This window comes from Mastomys coucha, unplaced genomic scaffold (genome assembly GCF_008632895.1).
Source record: "Mastomys coucha isolate ucsf_1 unplaced genomic scaffold, UCSF_Mcou_1 pScaffold21, whole genome shotgun sequence".
Classification (NCBI taxonomy): Eukaryota; Metazoa; Chordata; class Mammalia; order Rodentia; family Muridae; genus Mastomys; species Mastomys coucha.
This window is the reverse complement of record NW_022196904.1, coordinates 32,769,693-32,780,800: the sequence shown is the minus strand read 5'-3', so window position 1 is coordinate 32,780,800 and position 11,108 is coordinate 32,769,693. Positions and strand designations below refer to the sequence as shown.

Sequence of the window (11,108 nt, the reverse complement as noted above, 5' to 3'; positions counted from 1 at the left end):
ATTAGTCCATAAGCCTCAGGAGGATTTGTACTATATCATGGAGCACCACTATACATATATTCTACTGCTAATATTGTAAAAGTTATAGGCCTATTATTTTGCTGATTTCTGTCAGCTTAGTATTGACATATTTCTGAATAATCAGTCCTAAACTGTAAATATTCATTCCCTCCCAATAACATAAGCTTTTGCTCTGATCTTTCAATCAGAGGAAACAAAAGCATCTCCAGACATCCAAAGACACCCAATGTAAAAGGAGCATTCTACCCATATTGAGTATAAGCTTACTTAAGATCCTTTAGAATCTTAAATGAAATTGGAATATTATTTTAACTTGCTGTCCTAGTTTATCAGGATAGATATATCACTAACCTATTTGAAAAAGAAAAAAAAATTTTTTTCTTTTGGTTTTTCAAGATAGAGTTTCTTTGTATAGCCCTGGCTGTCCTAGAACTCACTCTATAGACCAGGCTGGCCTAGAACTCAGAAATCTGCCTGCCTCTGCCTCCCAAGTCCTAAGATTAAAAGCATGCACCACCACTGCCTGGCGGGGGGGGGGGGAGTTTTTTCATGTCTTCTCTCATCTCCTGGATTTGTTCTCCCATCTCCTGGACTCCATACACAGCCTCTCGAATAGTAGACTTGTAATGTAAGCAGTTGATTTTTTTTCATTTGGAGGCTACAAATTTTCTTAATAACTTCAGTGAGAGATACAGTGAAACAGCAAAAATATCAGGAACTACACTTGATGGATAGTGGTTAAGAGAGGAGGAAATTAGAAGTGGAGGTGGAGGGTAATCATCAATGGAAAACTATCAACTTACATACACACACACAAACACACACACACACATACACATTCAAGTTTCAATTTTTCTTTCTTATCATTTTTTTTCCTAGACAGAGTTTCTCTGTGTAGCCCTGGCTGTCCTAGAACTCACTCACTCTGTAGACCAGACTGGTCTTGAACTCAGAAATCTGCCTGCCTCTGCCTCCCAAGTGCTGGGATTAAAGGCTTCAATTTTTCTTCTATTCCCAGTGTCAGTTCTGCTTTGTCCTGCTCACTTTCACTTTTATTTTAGTTATGACACTGTTATATATTTTTTCCTTGTAAAACTGAAAAGAATCAATAGGATTTTTTTTTTCTGTTCCCATTGCATCAAATTCTCCCTTAATTGTTCTTAAGGGCAGACATTGGGCACAATGGCAAGCAGTTGCTAGGTGGAAGAGGAGTCAGTTATATATGGAAGGGGTATTGGATCATTTTGAACCAATGCTTTGAACTAGTCTAAATCATTTCAGATATTAAAATTGAAAATTTTGAATTTTGGTTGTGAACAGCCATTTTTTCAATGTATATTAAAGTCACAATGTGACTTAGAGCTAGGTGTTTGGAGCTGTCTGAGGTCTCCCAAATGGTGCTCTGGTGGGTTAGCCTGTGGGGAGCCACAGCTGCCACCCTATATACATATATTTTGAACACCTGGTTTCCGGTCGGAGCAGAGAGCATTGATAATCAAGCCCTTAGTTGGAGAAGCTGAGTGCCTGTAGTTTGTGATGCAAGCTGGTATGAATTTCCCACAGCCTATTGTGCTTTGCCATGTAGCCGATGCTGATTGGGACCAGGGAAAGTATTTAACCCACAGGGGCTGGGGGCTGGAGAGAGACTGGGGAGAGAGTAAGTATGTGGAGATAGGAGTAAGTATGTAGAATTAGGGCTGGTGATGGGTTAGAGGTAAGATGTAGATTTAGAAGAGTAAGTATGTAGAGATAGTAAGTATGTAGAATTAGGGCTGGTGATGGGATAGAAGAGTAAGTATGGGATATAGAAGAGTAAGTATTATAGATAGGAGTAAGTATGTAAGGAATAGAAGTAAGATGTAGGAATAGAACTAAGAATAGGAATAGGAGTAAGTAGAAATAGTAATAAGTAAGATGTAACTTACAAGATGTAACTAATAAAATGTAAGTAGAAATAAGTAAGATGTAACAAGCAAGATTACAAGGATCCTAATAAAACTGCATGGGAAAGAGCTCGGTGTTTGCCTCATTACTTCCAACTGGCCGGGTAAGGCGGCTTACATTAGCCCACTGAGTGTGGAAATAAAGCAGGAATCAAATTCATCGACCTGACACTTTCTCTGAGTTTTGGATTGACCAAACCATCTGGAAGGGCAGGCATGGCAATCCCAGACTTTTATGTTTCAATGAGTCAGTTGATGGCTTTCTGTGTAAATTTCTGGAAATTTTGATTTGGTTCCTGCAAACAGGGAAGGGGACATTTGGAGTTTATATAGGGTTACCTTGGAAAATGGGCAGTTAAATGTAGACTCAGGGGCTAAATAGCAGTCTCTACTTTCTGGACAGTTTTTCCAGAGAAGGTCATTTTATCATTAAATAAATAGCCTGGCCCTGGCTATCAGCATACATGCTGAAGTGGGTGACTGAGTTAGGCTAAAGCAGTGCACTGGAGGAGGCTCGAGTTTTAACATGGGACAGAGGTTTTCAGCATGCATTAGGGAAATGGAAAAGTCCTAGCATCAGATTTCTCTCTGAATCTCTCTCTACCTTTTAATCCTGTGTCCTGCTTCAATACGTTCCTATTGCTACTCTCAAATGCAGAACCCTAGCCACATTTAACCATACAATGCTATTTGAGCTCTCAGACTCTAAATGGATTAAATTAATACATATATACACACTGTGGGACATTAAACCATGCCAGGAAACTTGGTAAGGTAGAGCTGGTTTGAGACCCCGAAACTTGTGTACATACATGAGACGGTAGGTACCTCCCTGCTCCCTGCCAGATTCCTGGCCTGGAACATGTGCCACGTGCTTCATGTCAGTCACAGGGCCCAGAACAGAGGTCTCCATGCTAAGGCGGTATCTAGAGCCCCTGAGGGTTTAGACAATAAGCTCCCCTTTCCAGACATTCCTTCCTACAAAAGGTATTTAATCTCTGGTCCAACCTGAGGAGTGCAGATGCATTCATTTTCCATGATGAACAGTAAATTGACATTATGGATAAACATGGACTGTGTCTTCCATTGAAACCACCATGGGGAGCATGGAGAAGGCCTTTGGCTACAGAGCTGTAGCTTAAGTATCCCGTAGACAGCCTCTCTGTGCTTCTAGACAACCGCCCACAAAGCTAAGCACAATCATTGATGAGCTAAGCTGGTGTTCTCCATTTCCCTGGCCCAGGTTCACAGTAGTCATCCTCAGCCCAGAGGCTTTCAATGGTCACTGCCTCTTCCTAAGGTCAGTGGACCCCAATCCAATTCTCCATTCCTGAATCCTCTGTGCAGCACCCGAGTGGAGACTGGGTGTCCGGAGACAAGAAATAGCAGCTTCCCTCCCTGCCCCTCCCCCTTGCCCACTGCCCCAGTCTCAGACTTTGTTTCTGTAACACCTGGTGGGTGTCTCAGTGCTTGCCTAAAGCCTAGCATTCGATGCGATTGTACATTGAGATGCAAGGAGTGTTTGACTTCGTCTCCCTGTACAACCGTACAGGGAGACATATCCCAGCAGTGGGGTGAAATGTGGACCCACAACACACTATTTATGTACACTCATTCAAGTACATATTTATTTATTCCAACAAAGTCTTACAATCATATCAGTACATGGTTCCAATGAGTGAATTTCCATGGAAGGAAGAGATTTTCTGTGTCTGCCCTTTTTAACACCTTTTTTTTTTTTTGGTCTGTGAGAAATGTGATAAAAGAACTAAAGTACTCTGTCTATGTGTGAAACCCGACCCTCACATATCTTATATTACATAATGTTCCTGTTTTAGTCCCTGGCATGCTTGCCTGTGTTCTGGGGCCACTGCTTCCCAGTTAAGATTGTTTAGAGGCATTACTTTGGCTATATGGTCTGTTACTGTTCTGTCTGTAATGGCCTGTAAGGCTTTTAAGATTAGTATTAAATCTGGCAGAGTCTCAGTTGGTTTCTGTTTTAGGAGGTGTAGTGGGGAGGTTTCGTCAGGTTGTGTAGACAAGGTAGTTAGATGGTCTCAGGCCAGGAATGTACATAAGAAGACCTGCTCAAAAAAGCTAGCAGGGTGTAAAACCTGCTGAATCCCTGCAGAGAAGTTACATTGGCCATACATCTGGTCAGAATTCCAGCTTATCAATTGTGCAGGGTGGTTCTGTCCTTGTAGCCCTATCCTATTTGTTTATTATGTATTTTTTTTTAGTCCTGCATCTGACATTTATTTTTCAATAGGGTCTCCCCTTGTACAAATGGAGGGCTGGGGAGAGAAGATTGACATATCTCTCCAGGCTTGGGGAGATAAAATGTTACTAGTAAAATTTTAAAAATTAGATTTGGTTCAAGGGGCATGAATTCCATCCTCATGGAAAGCTTGGCATTGTTCTTTTAAGTTTGCTGCTGGGATAGGACAGAGACCAGTAGATATTGTCTTGTTAAATGTAGATTAACAGGGAAGGTCCCTGTAGGTGGAGGTCTTGGGGCCCCTGGTCACTGAGGCTAAACCAGCTGGGAATAATTGTTCCCAGAATCTCTGAGATTACAGAGCAGTTCAGTGGCCATTGTGAGTGGTGCCAAGGGTGGGGCAGGGTTTATTGAGGTTGGGGGTAATTGTTTACAACATCTCTGAGGGTTCCCAAATTGATCAATGTCCATAGGTTGTGATGCATGGCACTTCTTAGTTGGGGAAGTTTTGTCTAGGTGTCTTTAGAAACTTTGGTCTTAAATTACTTGCCACTTAAAAAATTGGATAATGCAGGTGCAGGGAGAAACAGTACTCTGATGGCCAATAGGGGCCAAGGATGGGGAGAAGACAAACCAAAACGGGCTTGAGTCCCAGGGGATTGGTTTGTCAGGCAAATAACATGCTCTGAGATCCCAGCAGATCTCTCTGAATATATGTATATCTTGTTCCACTAGCCCAAATTTTTAACATAGAAACAGTACCCAGCAGTACCCAGCTAGCAGGATGTGATAGACACTTCTTTACCTGCCTTTAAAATGAAGGAATGTGGTTTTGTTTTGTTTTGTTTTGTTTTGTTTTGCATAATAAAGAGCTGGCATCTGAAGCTGGTGCAGGAAATATAGGTAGGCCTTCCAGGTATAACAAGATAGACACAGGGATGAGGGGAGACAAGTGGGGACACTGACGGAGAAGGAGAAGGAAGGGAGACAATGGAGTAGGGGGTTAGGTAGTGAAAACCATGTGGAGATAGAGAGCACTGGAGAAGTCAAGCTGGTAGCTAGCTGAGAGGCTACCCCAGCAGAAAGGCAACAGTTTTAAAATAGATAGATGTCTCCATGTCTTAAGTTACTCTCAAATGGGATCGCAAAATGCTTACACTATTTGGTGTGCAAACATAAGGCCTGAAATTCAGGCTTAGCCCTGAGATTCAGATTAGGCATGAGATACAATCCTAGGCATGAGATCAAGATTCTCCACAATTGCCAGACATGGGAGCTGGATGAGAAAAATCCAGGCACAGGATCATCCCTGCTACAGGAATGTGGAGCAGACTGGAAGAGTCAGAAGCTGAAATTCTAGACCTCAGAGTTTATAATATATGCTCATAACAGAATATTCCCCAGAGAACAGAATTTTAAAAAGCTTTTAAAACTTTAAAAAGTTTTAAAAAGAAATATATATTAAGTGTAGGAGTGGTAAAGGGAAATAAGTAGAAATGTTTTCTAAAAGTGCATAATAAAGTGAAGCCTCTAAAGGAAGAAAAGAGTAAGATTTTAAAGAGATATTTTCTGTGTTTGAAAAAAAAAGGAAAATACTATAGCAGAGGGCATTTGTACCTCATATAATTTTGCTTTAATTATTTCATAGAACTAATTATAATATGCTCAGTAATGATTGTTATTTTCTATGTCTTCTTTTAGAAAAGTCAGCATAAAGAAGAAAGTAGAGAATCTCTTTGTCTTTCTCCCTTAAATTCACATAAAATAGACTTAGATAAGGAGACTATTGTGAGGTGGAATGTAGTACAAAAATTACAGGATAATTTAAATAAAAATAAGTAACTTTCTTAAGCTAGACCAAAGACATTTGATCTAAAGACTATAGTACTACCTTAATATGAGATTGCAGGATGGCAGTACAATCCTGCTAGAAAACCTACAATAATTTTCCTAGCTACTGTAAGAGAATTGCGTTCAAAAAAAGGAAATGTACAAGGTTATGAAAACTTTGGATGGGAGCTCCTTGAGGTGCTAGATTTAAAAAAAAAATAGAGAGGCAATGGTAGCCTATGGAAGGCACTCACCTTATTAAAACAGGTGAATAACTGTTATTAAAACAGGTATTAAATAACTTTAATTAAATAAATTTTAAGTTAAATAATATTGTATGTCTGGCCAGTTAGCTCAGTTGGTTAGAATATGGTGCTAATAATATTGTATAATTTCAAAGGACTTGGAAGATTTAATATGAGCTATAATAGAAGACTGCCATCAAACACAGCGGCTGACCTGGCAGATAGAGGAGGTGCCATCTATGGAGCAATATATAGGACTAGAGGCACTAATATTATCAAGAATCAGATGCTAGGTATAGGTTAATATACTGATTTATGAATGCAGATTATGTTAAATGATGTGATCTTATACTGATATATAGTAGTCTTAAATTCTTGGGACAATGTTGAACAATAGGGAATATGATCTGAATCATTTACCAAGATAACGCAATGCTGAGATGAATATTTTACTGATTTTTTTTTTCCACAGAGTAACTTCAACCCTAAATAGTGCAATATTGGATCCAGATGCAAGAGATAAATTGTCTTTAGCTTTCAAAATGCTAACACTGAGTGCAAAAATGATATTAGATCATTAAATGCTAGATCTGTGCCTACTTATGAATTACAATTACTGAGAATATTGTATCTAATATTTTCAATATTCCTATGATAGGAAAATTTTAACATTTTAAAATTGTTAAAAGTATGAGAGTTCACAATGCTCAATACGTTAGCTGTGGAAGACCAGCTTATTTCCAACAGACTATAGACAACCGTCTTGGTTGCTGGGGATAGTATTTTCACTAAAGGTAATCCAGGAAAAAGATTCCTGGGAAATATAAAAATGTGGAAAGGGCAGACATAAGGCTTGTGAATATAGATCATCAAGAGACAAACGAGGACGTTCCTCACAACTGGGAAACTGCTTAGGAGGCTTTTCTTTGGCCTTGCCAAATAACAACAGGAGCCACTGGTTTCTTTTCAGCCAGGGAGAGAATGTTCTATAGAACAACTAGAAAAGTTAATGCCTGATACAACAGTCAGCACTGCTCGAAGTTTAACTACTCCAACTACTCCAATGAGAAAAACAAGAGTTTCTAAACACACTAGGAAACAAACACTTTAGCAAACTAGTATGAATTATAAGAGGCCCAAACTGAAATTTACCATTACATGAAATTGAAATTGAAGGCCTACTGTATACTGTCATAGAAGTAACAGTAATTTTACAAGATTTTTGTAGTCTAACTTGACTACAGTTCCTAGGGGTTGGGGCATTGTCTCAGATAAAATAAAGTCTAAAATGGATTAAATGTATAGGACCAGAAGATCAAAGAGGAAGATTGAGGCCATATATGGTATATGGCATATATAGTCATGGATTTATGGGGAAGAAATTTATTGTTATAGTGGAAAACATAGACTATCAGTCCTTCAATTTCAAGGACCAGCTGTAAAATAGAAATATTCCTGAAAATGTATTGAAATTTCATCAAAAACAGTTACAGACTATATAGGTTGTCCAGGGGCAGGGAACAGAAAATTAATATGGAGAGCCACAGCTGATAGAGTATCAACTTTCATACCACTAAAATGGTTAACAAACTAGCCTGAGGTAGAGAAGCTGACAGTGAAGAAAATAGAAACATTTAAGCATAAAATGTTCTTTCTGTCCTCATCGAGAGGAAGAATAGCATGTATAAAAGCACTTTTAGATACATTATCTCTCTGGATTAAATTAAAGTTTAAACCTGAGATGTGTTTAGAAGGCACAACAGACACAGGGCTGCAAAACAGAAATATGGACCTACAAGTATAAGGATACTCAAAGAGATCACTGTAGCCAAGGTGAAAACAGGTTTATTGAAGAAAACCATGTGAAGCTGATAATGCACCAAATCCATGGGTACCTCTGTGATCTTTCCTTCCTTAGTCTATTATCACTGCCATTTAATGTCACAAATTGAGTGACTGGGGAGATGAAAAATCAGTCAACATACTAATAAACCACAGAGCCAGGGCCAAGATGATGAAGATAGTTGCTTCAATGGTTCTTTAGTTTTAAAATGAATTCTAATATCAAGATATTTAGAGAAGGGATTATTTGAAAAGGCTTTGAAATCTTAAATACTTTTATATTAATTTCAAGATTACTTGAATGCAAAATTATAAACATTCACATAGATTTTGATTTTCCTAATATTAAATATTATATTAGTTTCATTTCTATAGATAATAATGTGTTGAAATTTGTAATGTGATATATATGGGAATTTTACATTCTTCAGGGATGTGTTCTTTAATTACTATGTGCATTATAACTTTTCCAAATTATCACAGCTAATGAACTAAATTCTTATCCTCATGTAATGTCTGTGCCACTCTCCAAGCAGAACCATTGTTCATTGAAACAGTTGGTGAATGGCTTTATGGATAGACCATAACAGGAAGTCTGTATCCAAAAATCGTGCCTACAGTTCATTTCTTGGTGCAGCAGAACTGTCAACTCTCAGCTTAGCTACTATGGAGGTAAAATCCTTTGGTGATGTGAGGGTTATTGAAGTACAGCCTTATTACCATGAAATCCAATGTCTAAAAATTGTTTTTATTTTGGGCTTGTACCACAGTAAGAGCCAAGATTTTAAACTCTACTAAATACAAAACAAACAAAAAAAGGTTTATATATTCATGTTCATTTAAGAAAATACTAGTAGTGATGTATTATTTTGAAATATACAGTTAATATGTTTGGAGTTATTTAAAATTTATATTGAGAAAAATGTATTTTCACTATTGCTGTAGACGAGCATCTACATAAGACTGCTAAATTGTTGTTTTATATCAAACAACTTTTATAATACTTATTTTTATTGTTATAATATTTTATAAATTTTAAGGAATATGACAAAAAAGGTATTGTAGGTATTGAAGGGGGGTCTCTGGGAGGAGTTGGAATACAAAAGGGAAACAAGAATACAAGAATGTGATTTAATTCTATTTACTTAAAATACGTTTTTAAATGTTAACAAATTCAGATAAATTGAAATCATGTAACTTTTCTCTTCATAATGCAATGAAAGTTAATAAAATAAAATAAAAAAAATTTGGCCTTTTCTGCTTCTAGGTCCGTAAGTTCTTATATTGTGCATTCCTCTAATTTACTCGCCCCCCCAACCCCCAACAGTAATGAACAAGGAAGGATTAGACAAGTGGACAAGTCACAAAACAAAGGAAAGAACAACAAAGACTGAATTGGTGTTACACAGAGGTTTCATCAGTCTAGGAGAATTTAACCGATAGGAGACTGTTTCAGCGGCCTCCTTGTATAATCCCTGGACTGCCTGGTATCCTCTGAAAGTCTCTGCCTTGTTGGACAGCCTAGGCATTGGAACCCAGCTGAAGTTGCCATGTGCTGGGTCACTGAAGTTTCTATCTCCCAGTGTCACTAGGGGGCGATTCCAGGGCTCCATGGCAAATAACTGATCAGAAAATAACTGATGGCCCTGGATGAACTCCCAGTTACGTAGAAATTACTAAAAAATAACCGATAGGTATCTCTCAATTGCCCGAACGGGTGTACAAACCCTATCAAGTTCTCCCTGTTCATCAGACAGGGTACCCCTTAACCAGAATCCAGAGACCAACAGGAAGCTTACTGTTTTTTTCCCGAGTCTGCCATTCACCATGGTTGTCTGCAGAGGGAACACATTTCCTGGAGACCTTGGCTGGGTCAGCCCACCTCTCGATTATCCGGAATGAAGAGTGAATTTGGGGCAGTTTATCTCCTTATGCGACTCCATACAGTAATCCTGAGTTTTACCGGAAAAACTAACTTAACCATTTCGGTCCAAATTTAAAACAACCGTTTATTAAATATTAAGTATTGACCAAGAGATGGACCTGGGTCAGAAATATCCCCAGAATTTCCCAGATGGAATGGCCCCTGGTCACATGTTGCAAGGGTTTATACAGATAATCAATTTGGCCACTGTTCTTTCCCGCAAGGGCTCGTTATTTACAAAGAACTACAATTCCCAGCATGCCTAGAAGTTACCTGGTTCCTGGGCAGGTGACGCTTACAGGTCAAATTTGGGAATTACAATTGCAAGCTTGATTTCCATTACATATCCACCTTCATTTCCGGAGGAAGAAGGGGAAGTGCCTAATGAATAAACTAAAGGGAGTTCAAGCAAGTTCCAGATTTCTCTGAGGGAGCTAGAGAGCGCAGGGTCATTGTTTACAAAGCGGAGGAGCAGCCGGCTGAGCAGCCGGAGCTGAGGTGGTGGGTTCTCCCCGATGCTGGATGGGAAGACAGACGGGTAGAAGACAGGCATAAGTGCTGTGAAATGCAAATCTCTGTATATCTGGAAAAGATCTGGTACTGTTATAGGACCAGCAACCATTATACGACGTCCCACTAGCACACTCTAACCCTAAGGGGGTGTGTGTGTGCTCATTTACTCAAGATTTAATGACCAATCAGAGCCTTGAGGTGGACCTGTCCGTCAGAAGTGGAGGCGGGACCTTCCGGGTGCCTTGCGGCAGATTCAGGTCTATAACGGAGTAGACTTGAAAAGTTCTGTTTGTTTGTTTGTTTTTCCGAGCACCGCCGCTGAGTGCTGTGAGGGAAGCTCTATCAAACTCCTAATTCACGACATGGTGAGTGCTGAGTCACTGCCCACAGGGGGAAGGAGCAGGCAGTTGTGTAGCAGGACCTGGTGTGGCGGGTTGTCCCTGGGTCTGGCTGGTAAGCTGTGACCAGATCTGGCCACCTGTTACTTTTTGTCCTAGTTTATTACCTGAACCCAGCGGTGGGCTGTGAATAACTTCACTGTGAGGGAGGCATCTGTTCAAAGCATCTGGCAC

General features: G+C 39.3%; 2 protein-coding genes across 2 annotated transcripts in view; one reads left to right on the top strand and one right to left on the bottom strand.

Annotated features, from left to right (window-relative positions):
- LOC116102082 (zinc finger protein 345-like) overlaps positions 1 to 11,108 on the bottom strand; it is a 332,287-nt gene that overhangs the window by 291,676 nt on the left and 29,503 nt on the right. The gene's annotated exons all lie outside the window — the stretch shown is intronic.
- LOC116102078 (zinc finger protein 431-like) overlaps positions 10,294 to 11,108 on the top strand; it is a 68,472-nt gene continuing 67,657 nt past the window's right edge. Inside the window, exon 1 of the mRNA XM_031386269.1 lies at positions 10,294 to 10,901. Coding sequence (XP_031242129.1) covers positions 10,899 to 10,901 — 3 coding nt within the window. The 5' untranslated portion in view covers positions 10,294 to 10,898. The remainder of the gene's footprint in view (positions 10,902 to 11,108) is intronic.